This window comes from Scaptodrosophila lebanonensis, unplaced genomic scaffold, assembly GCF_003285725.1.
Source record: "Scaptodrosophila lebanonensis strain 11010-0011.00,11010-0021.00 unplaced genomic scaffold, SlebRS2 tig00001415-arrow-pilon, whole genome shotgun sequence".
Taxonomy (NCBI): domain Eukaryota; kingdom Metazoa; phylum Arthropoda; class Insecta; order Diptera; family Drosophilidae; genus Scaptodrosophila; species Scaptodrosophila lebanonensis.
In genome coordinates, this window is record NW_022060742.1 from 8,418,155 (window position 1) to 8,445,558 (window position 27,404).

The 27,404-nt window shown below is 43.8% G+C and overlaps 6 protein-coding genes across 7 annotated transcripts; 1 reads left to right on the forward strand and 5 right to left on the reverse strand.

Annotated features, from left to right (window-relative positions):
- Positions 1 to 94: 94 nt before the first annotated feature.
- On the reverse strand, positions 95 to 5,415 carry LOC115632660 (stress-associated endoplasmic reticulum protein 2). 2 transcript variants are annotated; one of them, XM_030529893.1, is made up of 3 exons: positions 5,348 to 5,415; positions 865 to 983; positions 95 to 475 (listed from the first exon to the last, which is right to left on the reverse strand). In XM_030529893.1, the coding sequence occupies exons 2-3, from the start codon at positions 946 to 948 to the stop codon at positions 365 to 367; spliced, it is 195 nt and encodes a 64-aa protein (XP_030385753.1). In that variant the 5' UTR covers positions 949 to 983; positions 5,348 to 5,415; the 3' UTR covers positions 95 to 364. The 2 variants fall into 2 exon arrangements, with proteins under 2 accessions (XP_030385753.1, XP_030385752.1); XM_030529892.1 differs by lacking the exon at positions 5,348 to 5,415 and adding an exon at positions 1,209 to 1,266.
- On the forward strand, positions 1,882 to 18,775 carry LOC115632659 (trafficking protein particle complex subunit 11). Its single transcript, XM_030529890.1, has 11 exons — positions 1,882 to 2,842; positions 2,907 to 3,137; positions 3,198 to 3,635; positions 3,961 to 4,168; positions 4,228 to 4,418; positions 4,487 to 4,909; positions 4,998 to 5,209; positions 16,109 to 16,614; positions 16,677 to 17,525; positions 18,143 to 18,337; positions 18,404 to 18,775. Exons 1-11 carry the CDS (start codon positions 2,106 to 2,108, stop codon positions 18,437 to 18,439), a joined length of 4,026 nt encoding a protein of 1,341 aa, XP_030385750.1. The 5' UTR covers positions 1,882 to 2,105; the 3' UTR covers positions 18,440 to 18,775.
- LOC115632592 (seminase) lies at positions 6,221 to 7,010 on the reverse strand. The gene has a single exon (XM_030529816.1). The coding sequence runs from the start codon at positions 7,008 to 7,010 to the stop codon at positions 6,243 to 6,245; it is 768 nt and encodes a 255-aa protein (XP_030385676.1). The 3' UTR covers positions 6,221 to 6,242.
- Positions 8,658 to 9,419, reverse strand: LOC115632593 (seminase). Its single transcript, XM_030529817.1, has one exon. The coding sequence runs from the start codon at positions 9,417 to 9,419 to the stop codon at positions 8,658 to 8,660; it is 762 nt and encodes a 253-aa protein (XP_030385677.1).
- On the reverse strand, positions 14,184 to 15,044 carry LOC115632594 (trypsin alpha-like). The gene has a single exon (XM_030529818.1). It carries the CDS (start codon positions 15,042 to 15,044, stop codon positions 14,184 to 14,186), a length of 861 nt encoding a protein of 286 aa, XP_030385678.1.
- Positions 18,561 to 27,313, reverse strand: LOC115632658 (protein KIAA0100). The gene is made up of 10 exons (XM_030529889.1): positions 27,176 to 27,313; positions 26,964 to 27,090; positions 26,357 to 26,890; positions 26,027 to 26,302; positions 25,827 to 25,970; positions 23,677 to 25,757; positions 22,758 to 23,238; positions 21,659 to 22,697; positions 18,949 to 21,041; positions 18,561 to 18,871 (listed from the first exon to the last, which is right to left on the reverse strand). The coding sequence occupies exons 1-10, from the start codon at positions 27,226 to 27,228 to the stop codon at positions 18,809 to 18,811; spliced, it is 6,891 nt and encodes a 2,296-aa protein (XP_030385749.1). The 5' UTR covers positions 27,229 to 27,313; the 3' UTR covers positions 18,561 to 18,808.
- Positions 27,314 to 27,404: the final 91 nt, after the last annotated feature.

Below are 27,404 nucleotides of genomic sequence, written 5' to 3' on the forward strand. Positions count from 1 at the left end.
TCTATAAAATTGTGTTTCTGCCTTTGCACATTGTCGAACTAAATTAGCAATCATCAGTTATAGTGAAAGTATGTGGAGCAAAATACAGGAATGCTTTTACATTATAAAAGGCGCACATAATGTTCACTTTTAGACCTTAAAAATTAATAAAAATAGTGGACCTAATTTTGCATAGTTTGCATGTATAAAACACATTGTATACATTGAAGAACTAAAGAGGCCAAATCATCCTATCGCGGAGGCCTTGCACATAATGTCCGATTGTTCAGCTATTGAGAGGGGTTTGAAACTTCCGGTTTAAGCCAATTTTGACGCTATTGTTATTGTAGTAGTGTTGCCGCTGCTCTGATGGGGAGTTTGAATTTTACGCAGCACGTATTGACTGAATGATCTGGAAAATCGCAGAGCCGCACACCACGAAAATGAACAGCGCCAAGAGCCAAGGTCCCACGGGGTATTGCCCTTCCTTAGGTTTCTATAACAAATATATACAAAATTAAGACATTTATAAATATTGCATCACAGATAAGCCGTTTTTTAATACAATTAATAAAGGTAACACTAAGCAGCAGCTAAAACAAATCCAGAAGCAGCGATAGCTTTCGCAGATACTCAGCCACACACACATACATACCAATAATACAACGTTTATACGTACACGCGCATTCAACTCGGCACAACAACAACAATAAAATCAATGACGGCGTGGCACTTTTCGCGATTGATCGCCCCTGTAATAGCCGTACTGTTTTCACTTTGTTGTTATTATTGTACTAGTTTTAGCAGGTGGTTTGAGTCCATTTCAGCAAAATTGCCCTATTTTAATTCTAATATGCAGATTTGTATAGAGAAAAATTCACTCACTGATGATTTGGGTACATTTCCTCGCATTGTCACATACTTGCTAGCCTTCTCGTTGGCGACACGCATCCTTTGTGGGGGAGCCATTTTGTGTGCTTTAAATGTTTTAATAACACGATGCGCTGTAAGTTTACAAACAAAACTGCATTAGTTTGGTGCATTTCATCGTTTTCACTTGCCGAGCGCTGAAAGCAACAGCTTCACAAACAGGTGTGTAATAAAAATGTATGTGTGATAAGTAATGGAACGGTTGTTTTTTATACGTAGGGTCAACTTTAAATGCTATTTAAACACTCTAAGTTCAGAAACTACTTTTAATAAAACTTTAAAACACCCGCTCTTATTACCTTCTTGCCCAAAAATAACAAAAAGAATGAGAGATGAAACGACGACGCGACACGTATGTATGAATGGTTGTCAGTGACAGTTGACAGCAGAACTGTCAAAATGCGATTATACTATCAACATGGCAGTTATCGATTTCTGCCAAAGAAATCGAATAGTTCTTATTTTTAACGAGGGCAAACTAAAACAAACATACATTCTGACATATTTACTTGTATTAATTGTTTAAAACAAATAAAAGGTTATTTGCTTAATCTTAGTGGACCTATTCTAGAAGGTTACTTTAAATACTTCTTATTGTACTTTGAATAGATCCTTTAGAATAAATTTATTAGTATTAATTTGAAGTTTTCAAAATGTCCATCCACGTTGGAACGGAAGCAGAAACTTAACAAATTTGTTGCTCACATTCTAAAGGAAGTTAAAATGTTAATAAAACTTTAATTTAAATTTAACAATTAAACTCTAGCCTATTTCCGTAATGGTAGATTTGTAACATATTTTTTTACAATTAGCTTTGCAAGCAATTTAATTTGTACCAAGTTTATTTTACGTTTATTTTATTATGCTTTTTATATCCATTCACGAATAGAACTTAACATTTGATTCGTGTCACGAAGAAAGTCAGCAGGTATTAATAGTCATCGATAGATTTGCACAGACCACAGCTGATTGCTTATTGCATTTTTTTGGGGCGGTTTATTTACGTTTTTGCGTGAAATTTAATCATTTTCAACAGTCTAAAGTCCCCACATTGTGTGCGTGAGTAGAGTGTATAATAGGGGGAGAAGTACACGATCTTGCAAAAAGGGAAGACAACGCACGTAACCGGCCTTGAGCACAGTTTGTAAGGTGGTGCGGAGAGGCAACAACAACAACCATTACACACACACAAAACTATGACGATTGATGCCACAGCTCTGCCATCAGAGCTACTCGTAACACCACAACCCCTTATTGGGTTCTGCGGCTTAGATGTCTCGCGTCAGAGTGTCCACAAATCCATTTGGGATGCGTTCAGCGGCAACTTACAACGCAAAGCAGCCGATCGCGCTGCCGTTCAATACAAGCTACTGCCTCCGAATTATGAATTCCCAATTGCGAAGCCGAAGCGTGCCTCTTATGAATGGTACCAGCCTAAGGGTATACTCAAGCGCAACTGGATGCTAAAGCATTTGCATGTGCTGCCCTCGGTTGTAGTGCTCTTCCAAGACTTAGAATGGAACGACGCGGAGTGGGCGGAGAAACAGGTTCATTGTGCGTCGCTCATGCAGGGTCTAAGGAATGCGCTGCAGGAACGTAATACACGGCTGTGCCTAGTGCTGCTACAAAAAGCGGCGCCACTACCTCCAGGTGAAGATCTGTTAGCAGCGGAACGTGCTGCTAGTCTGACAGCGGCATGCGGCATCAATAGTAAAATGTTGTTTATACTGCCGCACACTGAACATCTAATGGGTTACACCCTGCGTCTGGAGTCTGCCTTCTTGGACATGGCTCAGACCTACTATGCGCTCATGTCCAAACGCGTTCGCACGCATCGGGACCAGTTGACAGCGCATACACCGCTCAAAATTCGTCACCAATTTAAACTGGGCTTTGTGGCAGAAATGCGTCAAGACTTTAGCACAGCGCAGAAGTGAGTAACGATATTCCTAGATATTTTTCCCAACTTCTACTTATATTAACATCATCAACGACAGACACTACTACCAAGCATATGCCAATATCGATGAGATACACATTAACGATGTCAATTGCGTTGAGCTAAAAACCATTGCTGGTTTCCTAAATTACAAAATATGCCGTCTGATGTTCAAGCTAAAAATGCCTCGAGATGCCATCAATCAGTTCATCATACACATAGAGAAATACAGGAATCGTGTTGGCTTTAAGGATCTAGCATTTGAGCACAATGCCTGGCTAAGTACACAGTAAGTATTGTTTGTTATCCTTTAAGATGCAAAAACTCAATCTATAATCGTTTGTTGTAGGCATTCAGTATTTGCTGAACTCTTTTGCGAGGCCATTAAGAATGGCCTCACTGCACAGCAGACTCAACATCCTGGCATTTACTATCATAAGGCAGCCGAATATGTGGTGAAGAGACGCGAGGCTGCACAGCAGGCGTATGCCACTCTTCTTAACTCAACGGACACAACCGTCAACCCCCAGAACAACACATTGGCCCTCTACACCGAGTATTTTGGCATTCGAGCGGTCAAAATTGGAGATCCTGTTTCCGAGCAGCAAGCCAATATGCAATTATGCGAAGTGGAACGCGGCTACAATCATTCTGCGGCCATTATAGCGCTACTTAGCCAGGCAATGGCACAGTTTAAGATCTACAAATGTTTGAGATTTCGCAAAAAATTGGCTGTTGACATGGCCGAGGAGTATCTAAACAGTGGCGACCATGCCAAGGCTTTGACGTAAGTCACAATTTAATAATAAACATAGAAAAGGGCCTAATAATTTGTAGATACTTTTTTGTGCACTTACAAAAAACTACTATTCAAAATTTAATATTCCTTGAAATACAAGAATATTTAATTTTCTACTTTGAAAAGAAATATTTATTATCCATTTAAGTGCGGCAATGATTATTGGAAAATTGTAGGAACTGCTTTTTAAAACTTATAAAATCAATATTTTAAAAGGTATACAGTAATGATAAAAGAAAATATTATGTTTACCTATTTGAAGCCCATTCTCCGAAGTCTTTTCAAACTAAACATAAAGTGTCTTCCCTTACAGATTTTACTCACTTATGCTGCCCGACTATCGACAAGAGAAGTGGTCTACCATATTCACCGATGTGCTGCTGAAGACGCTCCGCTGTGCTTTACTATCAGCTTCTGTCTCCGACTACGTGGCCTGCAGCATTGAAGCATTATCACTTCATCATCATAGCGAGCAAAAGGAGCGTGTGATGTTGCTGGAAAACATGTGGCAAGTGTTTCAGGTGAGTGGGCGCTGTTTTCAACTCTATGATCAGAATAAACTGGACAAATGATATTACAGAGTGTGCCCCCAATACCGCCAAGTCAACTGACGCCCGATGCCCAAGCAATGTGGAGTAACGCCTTGAACGGTGTAAAATCGCCCGTACAAATTGATTTAGATAAGGTGAGCGATGTGCTCGGTTTGTGGGCCACGTTCGAGCGAGTCGAACTAAACAATAACGACGTAGTGCAGATACAACTCATTGTACGGTAAGTTTAAGCCCTTAATGTTCCAACATTAGATACTCTTACAACCAATGGATATTTTTCCTCTTTAGTGTGCTTACAGACGTCCCGCTTCGCATACGCAGTTTCCATATAGTGTTGGCCGATGTCAGTAATCCTAGCAACAGTTACAAACTGGAGGCCCTCAAATATTTCTGTTTTCCCGATCTGCTGCAGCTGCGAGCGCAGCAGAAGGCAGAAACCACATCTCCCACGGCATATAAGCCATTTGAGAAGAATATGCGATTAGAGCCCGGATGTTATTATCAGCTGCAGTGCAGCACAGATGCGCAACATTTTTTGGAGAATACACAGCTGCGCATGGTGCGTCTAGAGGCGGTTATGGGGACGGACAAAGTATCCGCTCTGCTTACGTGTAGCGCTAATTATACGCGACAACCCTTCCGGCATCACACGCGCACCCGCGATCTAGATGATAATATGACGATAAATCCAATTTGCTACATTGCGCCCACGTAGGTCAAAACGCTTCGTACCGGAAGCTACGATTGCTAACAAGCGCATCTAGCATTCAATTTAATGCTCCACCGACTTCCATTACAGATTCCATTTGAGCACGCAAACTAACCTTGGTAATGACACGAACGCCAAGTCGATGGCTACAGAGACGGCGACGACGGCAACAACCCCAGCAACGGCCACCATGTTGATCAATGAATACTATCCGGTGGCGACCACCATTAGCAATCCCTTTAATGTCTATCTGCAAAATGTCACCGTTCATATAAGCGTGCCGACGGCCTTGCGTAACAGCGGTGAGTTCGAAACAATTACAACACTTAATATTTATTTATATTTCTGTATTAAGAACGCCTAAGTTCTTGACCAACTTGTAATATGAAACAGTTTTAGCAATAACTTTAATTGCGATTGTAAAAATGTCATTTACTTACGTATGTATGCTATAGAAAGTGGTTTTAGAGTATGGAAAAAAACCTTGTGATTACTCCATCTGGTTCTCAAGCTTTTAAATGACTATTGCTTAATGTTTCTGCTCTATTATAATTTGCTTTTTGCTGTCAAATATGTACAAGTATGTGAAAATAGGTTGCAGTGCCTACTTATATCTTAATCTAAGTTAAACATACAGATCTCAGTTTTTAATGACTTTAAACACTAGACTAGTTTTCATGCTTGAGTTGCTAGCAGGGGGAAAAATATAATTACAATAACACTGCAAAAATCTTCTGATTGACTATTATGTTTATACCAAAGGGCAAAAGGGTATACAAGTTTTGTGGATGGGTGTGGGTACAGAGTATTTACGAATTCGACTCGCATTTGACTCTAACTTTATATTTTTGTTATTCTTCGACTTTTCCAAATTTCTAATTTGGCATTTTATGTTCAGTTTCTGGTGCAATAGAAATAGTTTCCTAATAAAAAGCCTAACTTCTAAAGAATTCTGGTTTTAATTGTTTCACTTTTTTTATAACAAGAAATCTCTTTTTTATAAAAAGAAATCTCTAACCACATATTTCTTGCGAATCATAGGAAATGAAACATTATTATTAGTAGAACACTTGCGAATTTTTCAATTTATTTATTTTTTCTTCATAATTAGAGAATTCTTCGTAAAGAAGCGGATAGGTATTATTTTTGTAAATCCAACACTTTGAACCACTTTCATGTTTTGTTTAGGCACTTAAGGACTTTTTGGATTTTTCACAATATTTATGAATTAACGTACTTAATTGCTTCACAATTCATATTATTGAAAGTTCAGATGTGTATGTATAATTTGTTGCATTCAGATTATTGTTTTATTAAATGGAGAGGGTCCTCCCCTTACATGCCCAAAGCTTTGTCGATAAATGTCCTAACAGTCTTCACATTGGTGTAAACACCTGGAGATTTGCGTTGGGCACAACCGATTCCCCACGAAACAATTCCACAAAGTTTGTTTTGGTAGACGGCCGGGCCACCAGAGTCACCGTCGCAAGCATCCTTAACGCCCGGCACTGAGGCGCAGAACATGGTGCTGGTGATGGTTCCCCGCAGCCTGTACTGACTAATGCAGCTCTTGCGTGAAACGAGAGCCACTTCGGCGCTGCGTACATGCAAGGAGACAGTTTGGCTGCGTTCCGTAACCTGACCCCAACCCGAAATCTTGACCAGATCACCCACATTCCACGATGAGTTGCACAGTCCGATGGTCCCAATTTTGTTGCCAGTCAGAGGCGAGGTCAGCTTGAGCACAGCCACATCATAGTGGAGGGTCCGCCCGTTGTAAGACTTGGGAACGTAAACCTTGGCAACTGTGCGTTGCACACCCGGTTCGCTGAGCAGAGTGGCGCCGCCAACCACAAGCAATTTGCTAGCAGCCACTCCCTTCACACAGTGGGCGGCGGTAATCACGTGAGTGGGTTTGACCAGCGCACCACCGCAAATGAAGCCGCCGTTCAGGCGCAAATTGATCAAATATGGCACACTGCCAATGTCCACCGGCGTGCCGCCCACAATGCGCGCGTTTGCGGCAGCACCGGACGCTGCCCCAACCTGTGGCAACCACAGCTCCAGCAGTGGCAGCAGCAGCGGCAACAGTGCCGTTTGCATTTGTTAGCGTCAGTGGATTGGCCAACACATTGCGTCAATATTTGTCTAATCCGTACACCCAAAATAGCTTAATACATAACTCTTTTAAAGTATCTCAAAAGTATTTTCTTTACTTCACTTGCGCAAATACATGCCTCGTTCGCCCGGCGGTTCCGAGTTGGTTCCGAGCGGGTTTGTTTGCTGCGTTTTATTTTATATGTCGAGTCTATTTGACTGTTTGAGGAAATTGTCATTACAGCCAAACTGTTCATCGGTACACATTGTTTTATTGAACAAATAAAAATTAATTATAATAATTTTACAAAATCATTTTGTTGATTATCGCACCCGACCGATCACGAATTTGTAGCAAAAAAAAAATGAAGCTAAAACCGAGACTTCCCTCAATTCACAGAGCTGAACAATGATGTGGCAAAATTTATTTATAACTTTTGTCGCCTTGACCGAGCAATGGATTTAATTATTAATGGGATTGTATCAAAATATTTAAATATTTTTTATAGGACTATTAGGTTTATATATATATTTTTTTTAATATTTCCACATGTTTTCTATAAGAAAGGGGTCAAAGTTTCTGTATTATATATTATTACCCCTCAGAAGTAGTGTGGATTTCATATATTACTAACATACTCGTATTTCCTTTTTTATACCCTTTCCAAGAGTATAAAATAATTGCAACGCCCAGAAGAAGGTGTGCTAAGTATCTTAGGTCTAAGGACTATCTATTTCTGTTACAAATTAAAATTTGTTTTGTTAATTAATGAACGATTTATACTCGTATTTTTATACCCTGTACCCGTAGGGTAAAAAGGGTATATTAGGTTTGTGCAAAGTATGTAACATGCAGAAGGAAGCATCTCCGACCCCATAAAGTATATATATTCTGAATCAGCATGACGAGAGAAATCGATCTAGACATGTCCGTCCGTCTGTCCGTCCGTCTGGATGAACGCAAGGATCTCAGAAACTATAAAAGCTAGAATAACCAAAGTTGGCATCCAAATTCTCCTAGGTCCGAGAAAGGACGAGTTTATTTTATTTTTTTAATTTTCCCCCCCTTCCCCCGCTACAGAATTTCGTCAATAGCGTCCACATTTCAAATGCTACCTAAACCAAACTTTGCACACATAATTTATATATAATTGTCTACTGTTGTTCAAAATTTTATTCAATTCGGTCAATTCTAAGAAAAGTTATTAGCAAAACAAATTCTCGCCAGTACAACCCCCTCAAACTGCAGCAACAAGTTCGCTCTTCTTCCTCTTTTTGCTGCTGCTATGGGCGCATATAATTCAGTGACGGAAGTTTACCTGGGTACAGGGTATTACACTGTCGGGCTTGCTCGACTGTAGCGTTCTCTCTTGTTATATATATTTAAATGGGAGAAGTACCGCCCTATATTTGACAACAACCACTTCGTGTGGGATTAGAATGGTTAGGCACCTATTTGCAGTAAGTTGGAAGGGTTGAAGAGTGTTGAGTCTTGTAACTTCGGCGAACATAAAATTAAGAAGATATTTAAAGTAAAACAATTGTCTTTTATTTAGTAGTTGTTTAACCAAAAAATGCTGTGGGCTCGCCAATGTTTTATCTATATCAGAAGATTCAATTTTCTTTAAATTGGAAATCGTATTAGTTTTAAACTCAACAATAGTCCTGCATCGTTTGCTGTATAAAGTGTTGTACTCGTGGACTTGCCACACTGGTGTAAACACCCGGAAAGGCGGCACGCGCACAGCCGAAGCCCCAAGAGACAATGCCGCATACCTGGCCGCGATATACGACCGGTCCGCCCGAGTCGCCGGAGCAGGAGTCTTTAACACCTCGTATGGCTGCACAAAACATGGAGTCGCTTATTTTCGCTAGTCCGGCATAGGCCAGTTGGCACTCCCTGGTTGGCAGCACACGCACATTGGCCGTACGTACTTGGGACGGAGGCAGTCGATTTTCCTCACTGGTAACACCCCAGCCGCTTATACGGACATAGGCATTACTAGGTGGTGGCAGACTGCAGGGCACAATGCTGGTCACTTGGCCTGGCAGGCGAGTTGCAGGAGTGGATAGCCGCAGGATGGCCACATCCATATCAAAATTGGTCGGATTATAGTTGGGAGCTACATAAAAAGTGTTCACATCACGCACAATGGGCGCATTTTCGTTCAGTCGACTCGCACCGGCATGCACACTAAAGTCCTGAGCCTGCGCTCCATGGACGCAGTGGGCAGCACTAAGCACACAACTGGACGTGATCAAAGAACCGCCGCAGATAAACACATCACGATGCCGCAAATTTACCAAATAGGGCACTAGCTCAATAGTTACCTCCTGCCCGCCCACAATTCGGGGTGACTCGGCCGCTGCTGCCATCGAACAGCAGACGAAGCAAAGCAAGCACAGGCAGTTCATGGCGCAGACTGTCGCCAACCTCATACATTTGCCGAACAATGCACTCCAAATTGACAGCAATTTGCAAATTCTACCCTAATGATGTTAAGCGGGGAAGTTAAATTATATTAAACAAAGCAGAACAGCTACGAGCAGAGATTACATATAACTTCATGACTATAACTTCCTTTCAAATCGTCCCATTGAAATAAAACTAAGCACATGGACACATAATCAGTAGCTGGAGGTATTTGCCAAATTTGATTATACAATTTCCAAGAATTACGGGCATTATGGGAAATAACTAATTGCGGAGGAGATGGGGAAGGGAGGGAAATTTTGAAGTACACATATTAGCCATCTTGGATTAAAAATTGGGTGCATCTATATCTTATAGTGTGCGAGATATAGATGTTTATAGGAACGGCGTTTCCGAAAATTAAACAAATAAAACAAACTCGTATACCGTACATCTCTATCGGAGAACCTGGTGTTCACACAGCCAAACAATCAGGACTAGATCGGCCCTTCTTGTCATGCTAATCAAGAATATATGTACATTTCAACACATTGTAACATTTCAACTATAGAGTATAAACGTTTCACATAAAAACACCAACTTTAAACCAGATATAACAAATATTATCATGCACCCGTGTGGTGCTCGTTTATAAGATCGTTAAAAGATTTTGTTCCCATTATATGCTTTTAAATAGAAAATAGGAACGTTCCCTTTTAACCCCTTCTTGGTAAAGAGTAATATTAGTTTATCAAACGGTTGGCTTTGTTCAAATAAAAATCACTTAATCTTTATTTCGCGACAAATGCCAATCCTTCTTAGCAATACTGTCTCATGACGCGTTTTAGAAAGCAGGAAATATCCGGACTGCTAAGTTGGGTGTAGACGCCCGGATAGCCGCTACCACAGCCATAGCCCCACGAAACTATGCCCACTGGTCGACCTTTGTAGAGAATTGGTCCACCAGAGTCGCCTTGGCAAGCATCTGTGCCGTTGACGCCCAAAGCGCAGAACATGTTGTCTGTAAGGGGATGGAAAGAGCCAACACGTCGAGCACAATCCTCCTGCCGCACAGCTGTCACATTGGCGGCCTGCAAACACTGATTTTTGTCATGTCGACGGCCTCCAATCAGTCCCCAGCCAATCACTGTAAGATTGGCCGCTTCGGGTATATCGTTGAAGTCAATGCGTGCGGCTTTCACTTCGTTGTTGTTGCCCAAGGGCTCCCACATTCTGATGACAGCAATGTCTGAATCCAAACCGCAATAGGGTCGATAGTTGGGGGACACAAAAACATTTCTGGCGTGACCTATTTTCACTTCTTCTCGCTCACCCAAACAACGTTGTGCTGCATAGATTTCCAAATCTCGAACGTATTGCGAACGCCCCTCGAGGCAATGAGCCGCAGTTAGAACGCATCGTGGCGATATGAGTGTGCCGCCACATTTGAAGCGATTATTTCGACGCAAATTCACCACAAAGGGATAATCCGAAATAGCAGCGTCATCTCCGCCAAAGATTTTAGGCAAATAGTCCGAGGGCAGCGCCGCAATTGGGTGCAATAGAGCGATCAGGAGGCAGCTGGTGGCAAGAGAGATGGCCCACATCTTGACTGGGTGTCGGCGGGCTTTTGCAGTGTCTTTTTATAGCCAAGGTTGTCTGGCATTCCAAAACTAATTGCACGCTGATAAGCTGACTTAAAGTTAAGCATAAATTTATTATACAACTGATATATAGCTTAAAATCTATAAATACTTGTATATGTATGCTAAGAATTTGTGGCGATGGTTTTTAGAAACCAGTTTCTTATCACCGACACTCTGGTGTAAACGCCTGGAAAACGCGAGGCACACCCAGAACCCCATGAGACTATACCAGCCAGCTGCCCTCTGTAGACCAATGGACCGCCGGAGTCGCCACTGCAGGAGTCACGCACTCGCGTCTTGCCCGCACACATCATGGAGAAGGTGATAGTCTCTCTGCCGCGATAGACTCTCTCGCAGGCTGCTCTGGACCACATCGGTACATGCATGCTGCGCAATCGATTCGACAAAGCCGATGAGTCCGGATCTGTGGCACCCCATCCGGAAACTCGGACAACAGCAAATGGCGGCACGGGCTGGCTGGCAAGCTCAATGGTTTCGACATCGGGGCCAAAAAGATCCCGATCCAAACGTACGGCCGCTACATCCATATGCAGGGACTGGAGAACGAATTTTGGATGTACTACAGCCAAGTCCACTAGCCTTAAAATGGCGTTGGGTCCATTCTGATTGGAGGCATTGCCATAGACGCGCAGATTATTGAGGGGCGTGCGATACACGCAATGGGCGGCTGTGATAACCCAACGATGCGTTATGAGAGACCCACCACAAAGCTCCACCTCGGTGACGATTTGCACGATATACTTCTCGTTTCTGATGCTCGCAAAGTAACCACCAATGATGCGTGGCTCGCCAACATCATAGGAAAGCGGAGTCTCCATTTCGCTAGACGAACATAATATCAGATTGGCCGAGCAGAGAAATAGACATAGCGTAACCGTCCCCGACATGTTGTGCGAAAACTAACATTAACGGGTAGTGGGTCAATTGCTTTTATATCCGCCCCCAACCGCTAATCAGTGTCTTAAGATTACACCAACATTTGCACAATTGTTTCAACGCTAATTTGTCAAGTAATTCAAATACGGGAAGTACTCTGCGAAACAGAAAAAAACTCAAGAGAAAATCGGCTACTTATTGATATATTTCAAAAATTAGTCAGACAGCAAATAGCATTACTTGTGTTTTGATTTACAACTGTTCTGGGAAACAAACTTAGCTTTGTTGATCTTAACACTGTGCTACATTTTTCAGATAATATTTCGATCAAGTAACTCTGGGTTAGGGGAACTCAGTAAGGTTCATTTTCTTTTATTCACTTTTGTTATTGGTTGCAGTTAATAATAAGAAGTTTCACAATTCGGTGCATTTTTTCAACTAAACCTTTGCATCTTTAATAAGATTAACAAGATAATCTAACCCAACCCCTTAAATTAAAATGAAATGAATGGAAGCAGAGGAGTGTGCAAGACCTTTATATCATTTCGATCCCCTTAAATTAAAAATGAATTCTTTCCACTTTATGGAAGCAGAGGAGCGTGCAAGACCTTTACATCATGTCGATCCTCAAACCGATTTAATGCAGTGTTTGGGCCTCCTCAGTAATTACAATTTGTTGCTTAACAATTATTAAAAAGAACAAACTTTTACTTTATTGATATCTCTAATTGTTTGACATAACATTCTGAATCCACTGTCGAACTGTGCCCACGCGTGTGTAAACACCAGGAGCACCGCGTCGTGCGCACCCGACGCCGAATGACACGATGCCCACAACTCGTCCGTTCTGAACGACAGGGCCACCTGAATCACCACTGCAGGCATCCTTGCCTTTGGTGCTAGCACAAAACATCGCTTTCGTAATGGAGATTGTGTTTTTGTAGCGTCGCGCGCAGTTCATATTCCTTATCACACGAACCAGTGCAGTTCGCACCTGAGTTGAGACACCGCCATTCTCACTCGTATAGCCCCAACCGGCGATTCGCACCATGGTGCCCGCCCTGGGTCCATTTCCCAATGGAATGGTTGCAATATTTGTGCCGTTCAGGGGGGTGCTTAGCTTAAGAAGCGCCGCATCTCTGCGCATGGTGCTTCGTTTAAAAACTTGTGGAACTGCCAAATAACTGACAGTACTGGTAACACCATCGCTACCATCCAATGTGGAAGTGCCTCCGCGTACTACTATCTCCGAAGCGGAGGCACCAGAGACGCAGTGAGCTGCCGTGAGCACCCATTGGGGATCTATGAGCGAGCCACCACAGAGTGAATCCCCGCGACGCACCTGCACCAAATATGGCATATTGGCAATATTAGCCTCAGTACCGCCCACAATCCGGGGCTGCACTGCGGATGTCTTTTTAGTCTGCGCAGTATTCCTATTAGTAGTTGCTCTATTTCTTATATTATTGTTGCGACGACGGGCTGTGGTTCCCAAACGATTGGCCACTCGATTACGTCTTAACCGGTTTCTATTTTGGGCGCGCACCGCAGTGTCTGCTTCCTCGCAGAGCAGCGCCAGTAACACTAGCCCTAGCATCATATATTCCCCAGGCACTCGCATGTCTAATTATTCCAATGGATCTCAGCATCAACTGTGCGTCCGCTGACCTTGTGTCGCATTTTATAGACACGCTTAAGCGTTTCGGTAAAGCACGATAGAGTTAAAATAATCAACTGTGCAAATAAGTTGGCCTATTTGCGCGCAAGTTTGACTTTGGTGTTCTAGGTTCTTGGGGTGTTCTTGCCAGAGTTTGTTGCCATGTTATGGAAAACAACGCATAGCTTGCACAAACACGAGCAAAACATTGTGCTGTTCTTACCTCGCTATTCTCTTAAAAGAGGAATAGAAGAGATATTGGCTAGTTAACTAAGCTTGGCTTGATAGTTCGTACAGCAGTAGCCCAAGGGGTAAACAAATCTAAAATCATATGAAATGGATAAGATAGGATCAATAAGCAGAGCTTGATAGTTTCTACAGGACGAGCTCAAAGGATAAGTGTTGTCTACTCCCTGCTAGGAAGAGATTCTTTTAAAGATAATCCAATCAATCATTGAGATGTTAAATAGACACAAAAATTAGTTTTCATTTCGATTTAATAATACTTAATGATCTAGCTAGTCTAGTTACTCTCCCCGATTGAAATTGCTGCTATCAGTATACTTCTAACGATAGCAATATTGCCGCATAGTCTGCGTTATCCAATTACGCAAGTATACCACATTTGCATAAACGCCCGGACTATCCTCGTGTGCGCAGCTATTGGCCTTGCCCCAAGACACAATGCCCGCTAATTTGCCGTTCGAGTCCACAGCAGGTCCGCCCGAATCGGCTGCGCAGGCGTCCTTAAAACCCGGCACCGAGGCACAGTACATGGAGGATGTTATGTTGCGATAGCCCCGATATAGTTGTTGGCACTCACGATGCGCCAATACCCGCACTTGGACGCTGTGCAGCTGGTTGGGTATCTGGGCAGATCTTTCATCCGTCAGTCCCCAGCCTGAGACGCGTATAAGGGAGCCGACCCATGGCGCTCTTCTTGCCAACGCAATGGTTCCGATTTGGGGACCCTGTAGTGGCTCATTCAATCGAAAAATTGCCACGTCGTGATCCAGTGTGGCACGATTGTAGGCCTTGGGCAGAAAGATGCGTTGCACCTCACGTCCATTGCGCATATCCTTTAAGTATGTGACACCACCACGCACCACAAAATCCGCTGCCTGATAGTTGCCTGCATCGCTCCCATAGACACAATGGGCAGCGGTTAGCACGCAGAGGGGCGTTACTAGCGAGCCACCGCAATGAAATTTGCCACGTCGACGTATATTAACCATATAAGGCTGTTGGCGCACCTCGCTGCGATGTCCACCAACGACGCGACGAACTCGATGTAGTTCTGGCATTGCCTCCTCCTCCATGTACAGGATGTTGGTATTGTTGTTCTCCGAGATGTTGGCATGCGCGCATTTTTGTTTTTGTTGCACTGTTGCGAGTATTAGGAGCATCAGCAGAACGCTGAAGCGCATCTTGGGTTTCGATCTTAACTTCACAGGTGCCTGTAATCGACTGATTCCAGCCGCAGACTAAAGACTCTTATATTTATGGACCTCGTCTACTGTATTTTATGTTCGGCAGTTGGATGAATGGATGGGGAAAACCAAACTTTCCGAAAGGCCATTGTCTCCGTTACTAACCTCACCCAATTTTTCATTATTGTTTGAATGTAACTGCATTTTAGTGACAATGTCAATGAAACATCTGTCTATCTGTCTTTACGCTCACTGTGTACACATAGCACTAAGCTTGGGACCAGGTGGGGCGGAAGCCCACTGCTTAACGATTCTAAAGCTAATGCAGACGATTTTGTTTGTTGGTTACATAGGTTAATATTTTTTGTAGTGGGAGAGTAAATGGTTCGATATAAAAAGAAAGAATGTTCTTAACAATGCCAAAGCCCAGCTGATAAAACATGTTAGATAAAGCGCAGTAATCGGTTTTTTGAATGGAACGAAATTACTCGATTTATTGAAAATGAATCTTAGAAAGTGGTTAACCTCTGGCTATGATTTAATTCAGCTGTTTCCAAGCCGCTCCAATTTGCAAGACAAAATCAAAAATCAAACAAAAATCAAAAAATCATAACGATAGATATCGATCTAGACATGTCCGTCCGTCCGTCTGGATGAACGCCTGGATTTCGGAAACGGTTGAGCGCACATTATCCAAACTTGGTATGTATACGCTCCTACATTTTTGATTTTCCGTCCCCTCTGCCCGCTACAGAATTTCGCCAAACTTTTCTCAAATAATCTATTCACAAATATCTACTTTGTTTCGAATTTCATCCAAATCGGTCAATTCTAAGAAAAGTTATTAGCTTATTTCACTCCAGTACTATGCCCACAAACTGAGGCATTAAATTCGCTCCTCTTCTTTTTGCTTCTGCCAAGGGCTCATATAACTCGGAGACGGAAGTTTGCCTGGGTAAAGGGTATTTCACTGCCGGACTTGCTCGACTATAGCGTCTCTCTTGTTTTTAAATTTTAATACTTGTTTTCTAAATATTGAAATTTGTCTCTCTCCTATATAGTATTCCTCACCACAGACGTATCCCCGGGCCGTCAAAAGTTACACAGTCAAATCCAAATTGATGTGGGCGAGTTGTCGGGACAGAGTAGCAATACGGCCACCTATTACATATTTAGTCTGATAGAAGCCGAGATCAAATTGCAGCAAAAGCTGAGCTATACTTTGGATGTGGAGCGTAAAACCGGCAATACTGGTGGCGGTACGGTTACAGTTACGACGCCCAATAGCGCAGACACGACCCCGGAGAACTCCAAAAGTATTGTAAATAGTTTGGCACCCATATCACCAGTGCAAATCGAGTACCTAGATGAGACGCGAGTTCGTAAATCGCGCGAGGATGCGATTAGTCTGAGATGTGGAGCCGACTTTATGTTTTCCGCGCGCTTCTACACACTCAACCGGCAACCTCTATCTCAGGTCTATCGGGGTGAAAATTTCTTACTGCGCGCCAATACCGAAGTGGTGGCCAACGAGGATGTGGAGATATTGGACAGCTTCTTTATATGTGTAAGTGGACTCATACATCGGATAAATTTGAGCGAAAATTGACTTTCTAATACTTTTGACAGGATCACAATCTAGTGCAATCGAACTACAGCTTTAAACGAAAGAAGTACACCAACAAATATACTGCTGGTGAAAAACTGGAGAGCGTCATAGTGCTGCGCACCAATGCTACGCTACAGGATTGGTTATCGGCCAGAGACTTGGAGCGTAGTGGCAACAAAGGTGACAGCAGTGGTAACAAGTTCGTGAGTCGCCTCCAAAAGTCCCGAACAGCCTCGTCAGCCGCTCTGGGGACTTTGGATAAGAGCAACAACCCATCTTCATTTGCGCCGCCTGCTGCTCTGAGCGCCTACATCAACAAGAGTCTCATAGCCAAGATACCCACAACCATGACCATCATTAACAACAACTCGGCTGTCTCGGGTGCTCTGCAGTTGGTGAATGCGGGCCCTGGCATGAGCACTTCCTTTCAATCGGATGATGGCAGGCTGGCAGCGGACAATGAGGATGGGACGACAGCGGCGGGCACGCAGGAAGTTCTGAAAAACACGCGCCTTGTCTACAACAAAGCCATCGAGTCCGTGCAGGCCACTGGTCATTGTCGTGGCTTCATTAAGGGTGTCTACACACTAGACAGTTCACCACCAACGGCACCTCTTTTCGGCATTTTCTGTATACGCTGGCGACGTGCCGGTGCAAAGGAAGAGAACGAGTCCAAGTTTGTTATAAGTGGCCTCGATATTGTGGAGCCGCCATTGAACATATACTGCACCATCGAGGAGAAACTGTTCGTGAAAATGCCCATTGCATTCAAAATAGTGCTTAAGAATCCCACGACGCACGTTCTGCATCTCATAGCTACTCTAAGTATGAGTAAAGCCGATAACTTCATATGCTCAGGACACAGACAGGTCAGAATATAAATAATATAATATTAATTTTAAAAATATTCAATTATTCCGTTAAAATATGAAATTTGAACATTTCTGAATAGGCCTTTGAACATATGAGATGGACAAAAATTAAGCGACAACTATTTAATCCTCGTCAATCTAAAATTGTTCCCATGCTATGAAAAAACTTGATGTAGTTTCTTCCTTAACCTTTCACTGAAAATGTATCGGGTGAGAAAGCTTTGCACCGGGCACAGACAATACTGTGGGGCACTTTTGAACCATAACAGTTGGAGATATCAAACGTGTCATACCAACATCTCTCATCTTTTATGTTAGGGGCGATTGGTTCAATAATCAGTCTTACTAGAATTACTCTTTTGTCTTTCAGTTTTGTAACCAACCTAAGTATCACGAGTACAATTAAAATCTAATCCCCGCATCGTATAGCTAAACAATCGGTGCAAAAAATCATATTAGTGATAAATATTTTAAAGTTTAAATACAAATATCTCACTATACACTGTAGTTTCATCGAAGGCCCTTTTTAGATGGGGGGTTTTGAGCGGTTAGAAAGGGCATACAAGAGTTGACCTATAATCAATGCTCTTTACAATCTATATTTTCATTTTCAGCTGGATATTTCCATTATGGCCTACGAAGAGAAGGATCTGGTGTACAATCTATATCCGCTGCAAGTGGGTTGGCAAGAGCTGCCTGTGCTGACGCTGGAATACAACACTAAGGTTGATCCGCAAAAGAATGAGAGTCAAAACGAGTTGCTGGGCGAATTAGTGCAACGTGCGCTGCCGAAGCGTGTCTTTGTGCTGGTAAGTACAGAAGGGCAGTGTTATTTTTTTGAATATAATTAATAATACTCTTTTGATTTTCCACAGCCACCCCTTAAGCAATTAACTAAGGTGGGAGTGTGAGTCCATTCATCATTTTCTAGATGTTTAAGTATTTTAAAGTTTTGCAGTAGCGTTTGAATTGTAAAAATTACACTAAACCCTTTATTGCTACATACAAACAAAAGCAGTTGTAACAGACAAATACATACATAAATATTTATATAGTTATATTTATAGAATTACATACATAGCATAATACTTGAGTGTGTGTGTTTGTGAATTCGTGCAATGTCTCAAATGCTCGATGCTCTTTGTTAAATTTCGGGGCGCAACAAAAATATTGTACGCTTTGTGAGTTGCACGTATTTTGATAAATCCTACGATATTCCAGTAATAAACAGTTTAAAGCATTGAAAAGACGGCCGTTACATTTAATACATGGTTCAGTGGTCATTTGCCACTGGATGGGAACTTGAAGACGCCACCAGCCTTTCTTTGGCTGCGATTCTCGTTCTGCAAAGAATAGACAGAGAGAGATATTTATTATTAGAAATTATTGACTACTCGTATATGTTGAGTGGCCCACTCACCATTAGACGATTGCCGAACAACATTTTTGCCTTGTCCTCTTCTTGGGGTGTTGCGCGATCACCCGCTGAGGAGACCGGCTGGCGTCGATGTATTTGCAGCTTTTGTTTGATGGCCTGCGAGACAATGACGCGTCTGCTGACCGACTTCATGGCCAGAAGCAGATCCAACCAGGTCCAGGTAACATTGTGATACTCCAGAGTGGGTATGACCAGCGAGTAGTCGGTGATATCTTCCAGATTCTTCTCCTTATTTCCCTTGTAGCTGACGCGGACAGGCACCTCGGGTATTTTAATGTATATAAACAGTTTGTTTTTCTCCGCACGTTCCTTCATCTTCTCTACATCGTCCTTTTCGATTTTCACATAAAACTCCGAATCCTTCGCACTCTTTTTGCTTTTTGATGCTTTCTTCGAGTTAGACTTGGCCTGTAAATTCGTTGTCGACGCTGAGCTCGTGGAAGCATTGTCATCGATGTCGTCGCTGGCCTCAGTCTCAGATGCGTCGCGATCCGGAAAGCAAAACTTAAGCATGGTGCTGTAGAATTTCTTCGTTATAGCAATGGTAATGGGAGCCACATTAATCTCGAAGTGTTCCTTAACCGAAATGCCACCAACGGGTGGTTTCTCGCGACAAAAGACACGCAACACTCGCTTATGGGTGTCTACCACCGGCATGTCCTTTTGGATTTCAGTGGCCAGCAGCACATCGCGATAGATTTCGCGTGGCAACAGATTGTTCATGTGTATGTTGCCCAACTCCAGCAGATGCTCCACCGAATCATCGCTCTTAGACTTTTTGGTGTACAGGAAGCCGCTCAGCATCAGATCAGCTATACCGATTTGGCCATCCGTTTCGGTGAGACGCCACTGGGCATGCTTGAAACAAATCTCATTGGCTCGCACCATCGTCACGGACTTATCGGAACGGACATTGGAGATTTTGCTTAGCTGCGACAATTGAGTCTCCTTGTAGCACAACAGCATCATATCCAGCTCCTCGCTATATGTGTTTAGCTCCTCTTTGCTTTCACGTATCTGCTGCTGGACACGTTCAAAATCTGAGCGCAGCTCGAGTGTATCTCCCTCCTCAATCCGCTCCTTGCTAATCAAATGTATATCCTTCTCTAGCGAACGTATCTTCATCAGCAGGCTGCGAATCATTGTTTGTTTCTGCTGTATAGGTCGCTTCTGGTCCTCCGTTGAGTGCAGCTGTAGTTGAAAGCGCATGCGGGCCAGCTTCTCCGCCGCCTGCTTGCGTTGCGGCTCCACATACAGGAGGAGATTATTGACAATGTCGAGTATCATGGCATATTGCAGCGAGTTGGTGAAGACGTCCAGATCGTGGTGCATCACAGTGAAGGCATCAACAGGATCGTCCTGTTTCTCCCAGGGCGAGAGCGACTCCTCCGATGGTGGCGGTGGGACCTCGGTAATACTGTTCGGATCAATGGCGTCTCCATAGCTCACGTAGAAGAACTCGCACTTGCACCGCGAGACAATGCGTTGCAACTGCACCGGCTGTGCTTGGCCAGAATTGTCGTTAAGAAACGCACCCACTGTCTCGGATACCACGCCTCCCACGCTGCGACCGCTGCCGACCAAATGTGAAATATCCTCGGGCATATTATTGATTACTGTCTCATCCTTGTCCTGTATATTGTCCACCGTCAGCCACATAATCTCCTTTTCCAGCAGCGAATCGTTCTCCCCGGCACTAACTGTGGCATAGTACTGCATGCATTCGAGCAGACCCTTCCACGTCGTCTTGGAGATGAGCGAACGATCGCGCCAAACAGGACGATGTACGCGCTGTAGAATCTCCGCCTTGGCGGCGCTTATTATCACATAACCTGAAGTCTCACACCCCTTTAGCAGCACCTGAGAATTGACCAGACTAATGGACCAGTTCTCATGTATCACATCCTGAGCGGAGCAAGCCTCTAGACCCTGTAACTGCAGCTCCCGCGATTGCGTGCTGTGATCATCGCTGTACACATTAAACTTGTGATCCGCCTCAGCGATCAGTTGCTGTAGCATAGCCGTCGCATGAACCTGTCCCGGAGGTTTCTTCAGCGATGCATTCGCATTGGCAACTGTAGGAAAAGGGAAAGGTACTGTTATGAACAGTTCTACAAGCATTATCAGGCTTTATAGAATATCGTTAGCAGGGTTCAAAAGCAATAGTATTCAAATGAACAAAGGTATTAGACAAGGCTGTGCGCTGCATCCTTTCAATACAGTAAAGGATAATGACCCCAATTAGGCAGATGGCTGCTCCTTCTCTGATATGGCAGCTAAAATGACAGTAAGATAAATGTCGGTAGCACAAAATCTATCGGAGTAAATGCACGTATTCAGAGATCTTAATCTATGGAGAAGTCACAGAAAACGTGGAGATCTTTTATTATCTGGGGACGGGGATATGCAGCGCAGAAAGCATTTCTCTGGGCACGATATCCCGAATCTTCATGTCTTATGTCCAGTCGGAACTGCTCGTTGGGAATCTCTGGAATCTAACAGCTAAGGAGTTATACGGTATTCGAAGGTCTACCAATAAAGACATTTTTTGCCTGAAACCATACCTAATGAAGGCTTCTGGAGAATGGAACTGTATTGGAAATACATATATGACATTGCGTAAAGAGCATTTGAATCCCACCTCCCAGAATGTTATAGAGATAGCCCGGCTTTATGATAGAGTTAGACTTACTCGGTAACACCTCGGTGTTCGCGTTGGACAGTGTTATGGTGCTGTCGCTACGTCTGTGCTTGACGAGCGCCGAATTGCCACCCTCCTTGCGGTAGCTCTTCACCGCCTCCGTGGACAGATTGTTCTTCAGTTTCTGCGACTTCATAAACGAATCAAAGAGCGCAAATGCCACATCACGATTGCTTTTCGTCCAAGCACCCTTTAAATCGTAGACGACGAGCTTGTGTGTGGGTGTCGTTGACTTGGACTTCGCATCCTCTTCTGCGCTGCTTGCTGCGGGAATTAGCGCCTCGCGACCATACGAGACTTTGGCCACGCTAAGGAAATAGAAGCGCACAATTTTGAATGCGTCCGCCGCACTAGCCAAATTCTCTGAACTGCTATTGTCCATTTTCTCGGTAACAATGCTCTTCAGCCAGATCTCAGCATCGTTCAGTTCACAGTTCATGTAGACCGTAGACCAATCGGCTCGTGGACGATGGATGAGTCCGTCGTCGATAGGATTCAGAGTTAAACTGTATTCCGAACTGAATGAGACACGTCTTCCATTTAACTGGAAACCCTTGTGTAGAGCATGTGACATCCAGTAGAGTACCTGGAACTTGTGGAGGCACATTTGCAGATTGGCCTTCTTGTAGTGCCGACTTAATTGTTTCTTGCGAGGTCGGACGTTGTTGAAAACGGGTCCGCGTCGCGTTGGACGTGTAACGCCGGAGAGGATGAGTTTCAGACTCTCGAACCAGCGCAAGGTGCTGCCGTAGAGCACCAGACTGGGTATGTCAATCTCAACTTCATCGCCAGACTTCGGCTTCGTCTCGAAGCTTATCCAAATATTAAGATTGAGAGAACGATACGCACGAAACGAATCGTGCACCTGGTTGCTGGAGTACTCGGGCAGCTTATCAGGCGCGCAGGGCATGACTGCATGATGATCATTCGGATTTGCTAGGCAAACCCAATTGAGCTTAAACGTTAGCTTCAAATTCGGAAAGTGCAGAAGTCGGCAATCATCATAGCGTGAGGCTGTACGCACCGTTACCTTGAGAGATAAGAAAATTATATACTTTCTAATAATATGAGCATCAGCTTTCAAACTCACATTAAGCTCGCCCTTGAACATAATCTTAGCATTGGTCCACACAATGCCGCAATTGTTCCACGTCAGTTCCATCTCCTCTGTGGTATTATAAGGATCCAGGGAGGCATGCAACAACACCGTAAACTGTTTAGCTATCAAGGTCAGCCGTCCATGGAGGAGCAGTCGCATTTTATCCCAAAACGGCAAGGGTGGACTCGGATCTTTGGAGGGTGCTGATATTTTCTCAAAGCTTAGATTGCATTGCGCCATCACGGGCTCCCAACACGGCCCAAATGCATAGCTACAGCTCTCCAGCTCACAATCAAAGTCATGGTAGAACTTTAAGGACGGCATGCTGCGTTGCACCACATCCGTTTCGAATGGGTCGCCCACCTCGACGAAGACATCCCGCTTGGCACGCTTCGATGCTATTTGCTCAGCTCCGCAGAGGTTGCCGTAGAGCCGCATGCTCTTCACATAGAACATTGGTTGGGGGAAATCGCTAAAAACAATTCAATTGTAAAAAGTTGCGATTAGAAAATAATAATAGATTCTAGTCAGTAATGCTCGATACAAAACTCTTAATGGTAGCCTTGGACATATGGTAATATGTCCGAATATAAATAAATATCTTAAGTTTTGAAATCCGCCCGGGTTGCGTATTGAAATGTATAGTGAATCTTTAAAAAGTGAACAAACGTTTCGGGAAAGGTTTCATTGGTCTAAAAGAGGTGAATTTGGCGTACCAGATGAAGACCGTTCCGGACCGGTAATAAAGTGATACGACATTGAAACCAGCTAATCCCCTAAAGAAGTTTCTCACTATTCGAATAAGATGTTCCGCCAAAACCGCATTATTCTTCAGACATTACACCTTCAGACTATCATCGTTTCAGATCATTGACGAAAAGTATGCCAGGGAAACACATCCGGTACTTACCGCAGCATGAACTTCCATTCCGTGCAGCTGACGTTAACGCCACGGCACCAGAGCGTTGAAAACTGTAAGCCCTCTTCCGGCCAGGGTGTATCGCAGTCGATTTCGCGCATAGTTCGCGTTACATTGTCATAGCCATGTATGGAGGTATCGGCCATGGCCAGTATCTCCACATCGGTCATAATCCAGGCAAGCAAGCGGGTGCGTACAGGTCCACTTTCGCGTATCTTTTTCGAGCGCTGTATGTAAATCTCCGAATTCTTCTTCACCAGATTCGCGTACAGACTCTCAATGGTGCCGGCCGGAACTAGCAATCGTTCTGAGCAGAGCTCGGCAATCTTTTTGTCAAACAACGTTTTGCGCTTCAAGCTCTCCAGATACTCATCCACCAGGAGGACGTAGTTATCGCGCAACTTCACCTCGAATGGATCGTCGCTAATTTCGAGCAAAAATTCCTTCACCTTTATTACCAAATCGCTGGGCAGCGGCGACTGTTCAGTAAATGGCTTCTTCTTATAGTTATGCACCAATTTTAGCCACTTGAAGTGTGTGACGCATTCGTTGTTAATGGCGTCATAAAAGTCGTGATCGTATGGGAAAATTGCCTTGAAGGAACCAATTGTGGTGACCCAAACACGATTGGATGGCAACACGAAGCCGGGGAAGTTGTGACGTTCGTGCGTTAGCGTCTCTAATCGTGGCAGCGACTGCATATCCACCTCCTTCACCGTAAAAATGTGCTGGTCATCAATCTTTACAAACACATTCTCCGCATAGATGATGTTGCGCTCCTTGTGGCTGAAGAACAAATTTTCCACAAAGAACTGTATGGAGTGGCGTTCCGAAAGCTTCAGTTCGCAGATGGTGCTGCGTTCCGCCAACAGTTCAATTATGAAGCCACGCTTTAAGTCGGCAGTATTTGTCAGTTCTGCTACCTTTGCGTCTGTCGCTGGCCAGGCCAACTCTGCTTTCAGATCCTGCATATCTCGCATTAAAGTCAAGAGGTGCATATGCAAATTGGAATTCCACATGGCCTCCGTATTGCCCGGAATACGAATGGATAGCTTTCCACGTGTGCCTTCCGCTTGTTCGTACTCCATACGTATAATTTTGCAATTGGCAAAAACGTCTGTGAAATCAGTGAGACACAGCGATGAGGCCGTCATCGAACGCATGATGGCCATTTGGAACTCCTCCAGTTTGATTGTGGCGCCATGCAGCGCTCGCGTTAGATTGATTTCCGAGAAGCTCAGCAGTGTGTAGACATTGTGATGGTTAACAAAATAGGCGGTGATGTCCTTCACCTTTACGGACACACGCAGTGAAGTGGCCGACTGAGGCACATGGCTCTCCTGTTCCAGCGAACTCGAGCGCGAACCCTGTGGCAAGTGCTGCGCACGCTTGGCACTCAGACCGCCATATTGTTTCACACACTCCATGGACTTGACCACAAACTCGGCCAATTGCATGCTGTATTCCGTGCGAAAGGTGTGTATGGATATATCCAATTTGGTGGTGTTGGCATAAGAGCACAACTTGACTAGACTAACGCCCAGAAAGAAGGGTGAACCGGGTGAATGGGTTTTCTTCAAATTGTTTGTGTCATTGATGGAGTTGCCGAGATTGGACCACAGCGTCTCTACCATAAGTTCCATGCTCCATTGGCGCTTATTAAGCAGCAAATTCAGGAATTTATTTCGATAGAGCGAACTACGTTTCTCCTCCATTTGCTCCAGCAGAAATCGCGTATGACTGACGCTCATTGCTATGTGTTCATCTTCAAGTTTCATTAGTAGCGACACATTCCATAATTCGGCACAGCCCTTGACCACAATGCGTTCCATAATCCATTCCAAAATGCCGCCCTCGTGACTTCGCTTTGAGGCAGCCAACCAACTGCTATCCGCTTCGAGACCCAAATTATCGGGCAGAGACTTCTGCTTGTGCGTATGTAGCATTTGGGGATTGCTAGCCCGCTGACGTGCCAAAAAGTTATTATTAACAAAGTCATAGATTTCGCTGTGGTTGTAAATGATTTGGAATGTCTTTAGCTTCACATACAAATTGAATATGTCTTTCTCCAACTAAAATAAAAGAAATCAAAATGAGTTTATAAGTTATACAATTAAAATTGCAGCTGATGTTACTCTTACCACTGAATCAATGGTGAACTGCTCGACAAATAACAACTTTTCGTACTTTGTGTCGATGTCCAAATGCTGAAACACCAGCTTGGCCAGCATGGAGGGTAACAGCGTTTTTTCGTCCACGACTTTTGAATTGAATTTACCGGTGATCTGCAAGACATAACGTTTAATATTAAATTTGTTTTACAAACCCCTCACAACTTTACGTTGAAAAGCTGTAGTTTGGCACTAAAGTCATTCTGCGAATTCTCCTTGACCGCCGAAAATGTAGCCGCCTTTATACTAAAGTTAAAATTCTTTGGTATGATGGGTGCTAGCTTCTCATAGTTCTCATTGTCATAGTTGCGTGTGGGGGAGGCGAAACTGCGCTGTAAGCCTTTTGCTTGGTGTCCCCGATTTGTGCGTTGTTTCGCCTCGCTAAGGAACTCATAGAGACCGCCGTGTATGACTGATTTGGCATTGTTGATGACCAAACTAAGAGTCTGCAAATTAGTGATAGTTAAAACATCGTTTAGCATTGTTACCTTACTACTTACATCCATAGACAGCGGTCCTTGTGCAAAGAGTGAAGCATCTAGCGTCACATCAAAGCTCATCTCGCCTAAGCATGGGCGAATCTTGTTCAGGTTCTCCAGCGACTGGCGCCGCGCATTGCAATGACGCAACATCTTGAGTGCGGCATCACTGAGCGCAGCATTGACCAACAGTACACGAGCATTCTGCACAATACTGCCATCCAGATGTAGTTCCTTGGCCGTGGCATGTATAAACCAGCCTGGATCAAAGTCATTGTTCATCAGAACTACTGAAATATTGTTCACATGCACGGCCATAAATTGTGCAAAAGTTATAATGCTGGCCGGCACTTTCGTCTGGCGAAAATCGGGCACACTTTTGGTACTTCCATAAAGGTGGTTCTGGCGCTGTCGGCTCTCGTACAAGTCATCGCCGACGTCATCCTGCCGGCTATGTATATCCTTGTTTATACGAATATCGCGTATGTATATGGACAAGAGCTTTGTGACCTCGGTGGTGAAGAAGCTGCTGCGCAAGCACACCTCCTCGATTTGCTGAAGGCAGACAAAGAATAAACAATAAAATTCCACAACAGAAAACCGCAGATATATATAAATCGTCACCTACCACAGAAAATCCACTTTTGCTAATGTGTACATTTTTAAGCGATAAATAGGGCAGCGCAATGCGTCCGATGCGTACTTTGACCCGAAACCGTTTAACCAGATACCAGCTTATGCCCGTGGGTAAAATCCTACCGGGCGATAAAGCAAATCAATAATCAGCTACAAATAGATGGGGCGCGTCCGCGTTTCGTGGCCGTTTTTCTCCGTACTCACCAATAAATTATAAGAAAAAGCAGTAGACAAAATCCGAGCAACTGCAACAGCATTTTAGGGGTGATTACACTGTTACATAGCGCGAAATATAATGTGAATACTATAAATTTGGTAAATTAAATTGTACTGTTGCCCCGCTCGTCCGTCTGTTGCTTCCACTGAGGATCAAAACAACTCTCAGCTGTCAGATGGCCGTAGTGATGGACGCATATGCACTGAGTACGTTATC

Coding starts and splice junctions, on each gene's coding strand:
- LOC115632660 (XM_030529893.1), bottom strand. CDS start 948: ATGGCTCCCCCACAAAGGATGCGTGTCGCCAACGAGAAGGCTAGCAAG. Junction 476..864: donor GAAATGTACCCAAATCATCA/GTGAGTGAATTT, acceptor TATTTGTTATAG/AAACCTAAGGAAGGGCAATA.
- LOC115632659 (XM_030529890.1), top strand. CDS start 2,106: ATGACGATTGATGCCACAGCTCTGCCATCAGAGCTACTCGTAACACCA. Junction 4,169..4,227: donor ACATGTGGCAAGTGTTTCAG/GTGAGTGGGCGC, acceptor ATGATATTACAG/AGTGTGCCCCCAATACCGCC. Junction 16,615..16,676: donor TGGACAGCTTCTTTATATGT/GTAAGTGGACTC, acceptor TACTTTTGACAG/GATCACAATCTAGTGCAATC.
- LOC115632592 (XM_030529816.1), bottom strand. CDS start 7,010: ATGCAAACGGCACTGTTGCCGCTGCTGCTGCCACTGCTGGAGCTGTGG.
- LOC115632593 (XM_030529817.1), bottom strand. CDS start 9,419: ATGAACTGCCTGTGCTTGCTTTGCTTCGTCTGCTGTTCGATGGCAGCA.
- LOC115632594 (XM_030529818.1), bottom strand. CDS start 15,044: ATGCGCTTCAGCGTTCTGCTGATGCTCCTAATACTCGCAACAGTGCAA.
- LOC115632658 (XM_030529889.1), bottom strand. CDS start 27,228: ATGCTGTTGCAGTTGCTCGGATTTTGTCTACTGCTTTTTCTTATAATT. Junction 26,891..26,963: donor GCAAAAGTGGATTTTCTGTG/GTAGGTGACGAT, acceptor GTCTGCCTTCAG/CAAATCGAGGAGGTGTGCTT. Junction 25,971..26,026: donor CCAAACTACAGCTTTTCAAC/GTAAAGTTGTGA, acceptor TATGTCTTGCAG/ATCACCGGTAAATTCAATTC.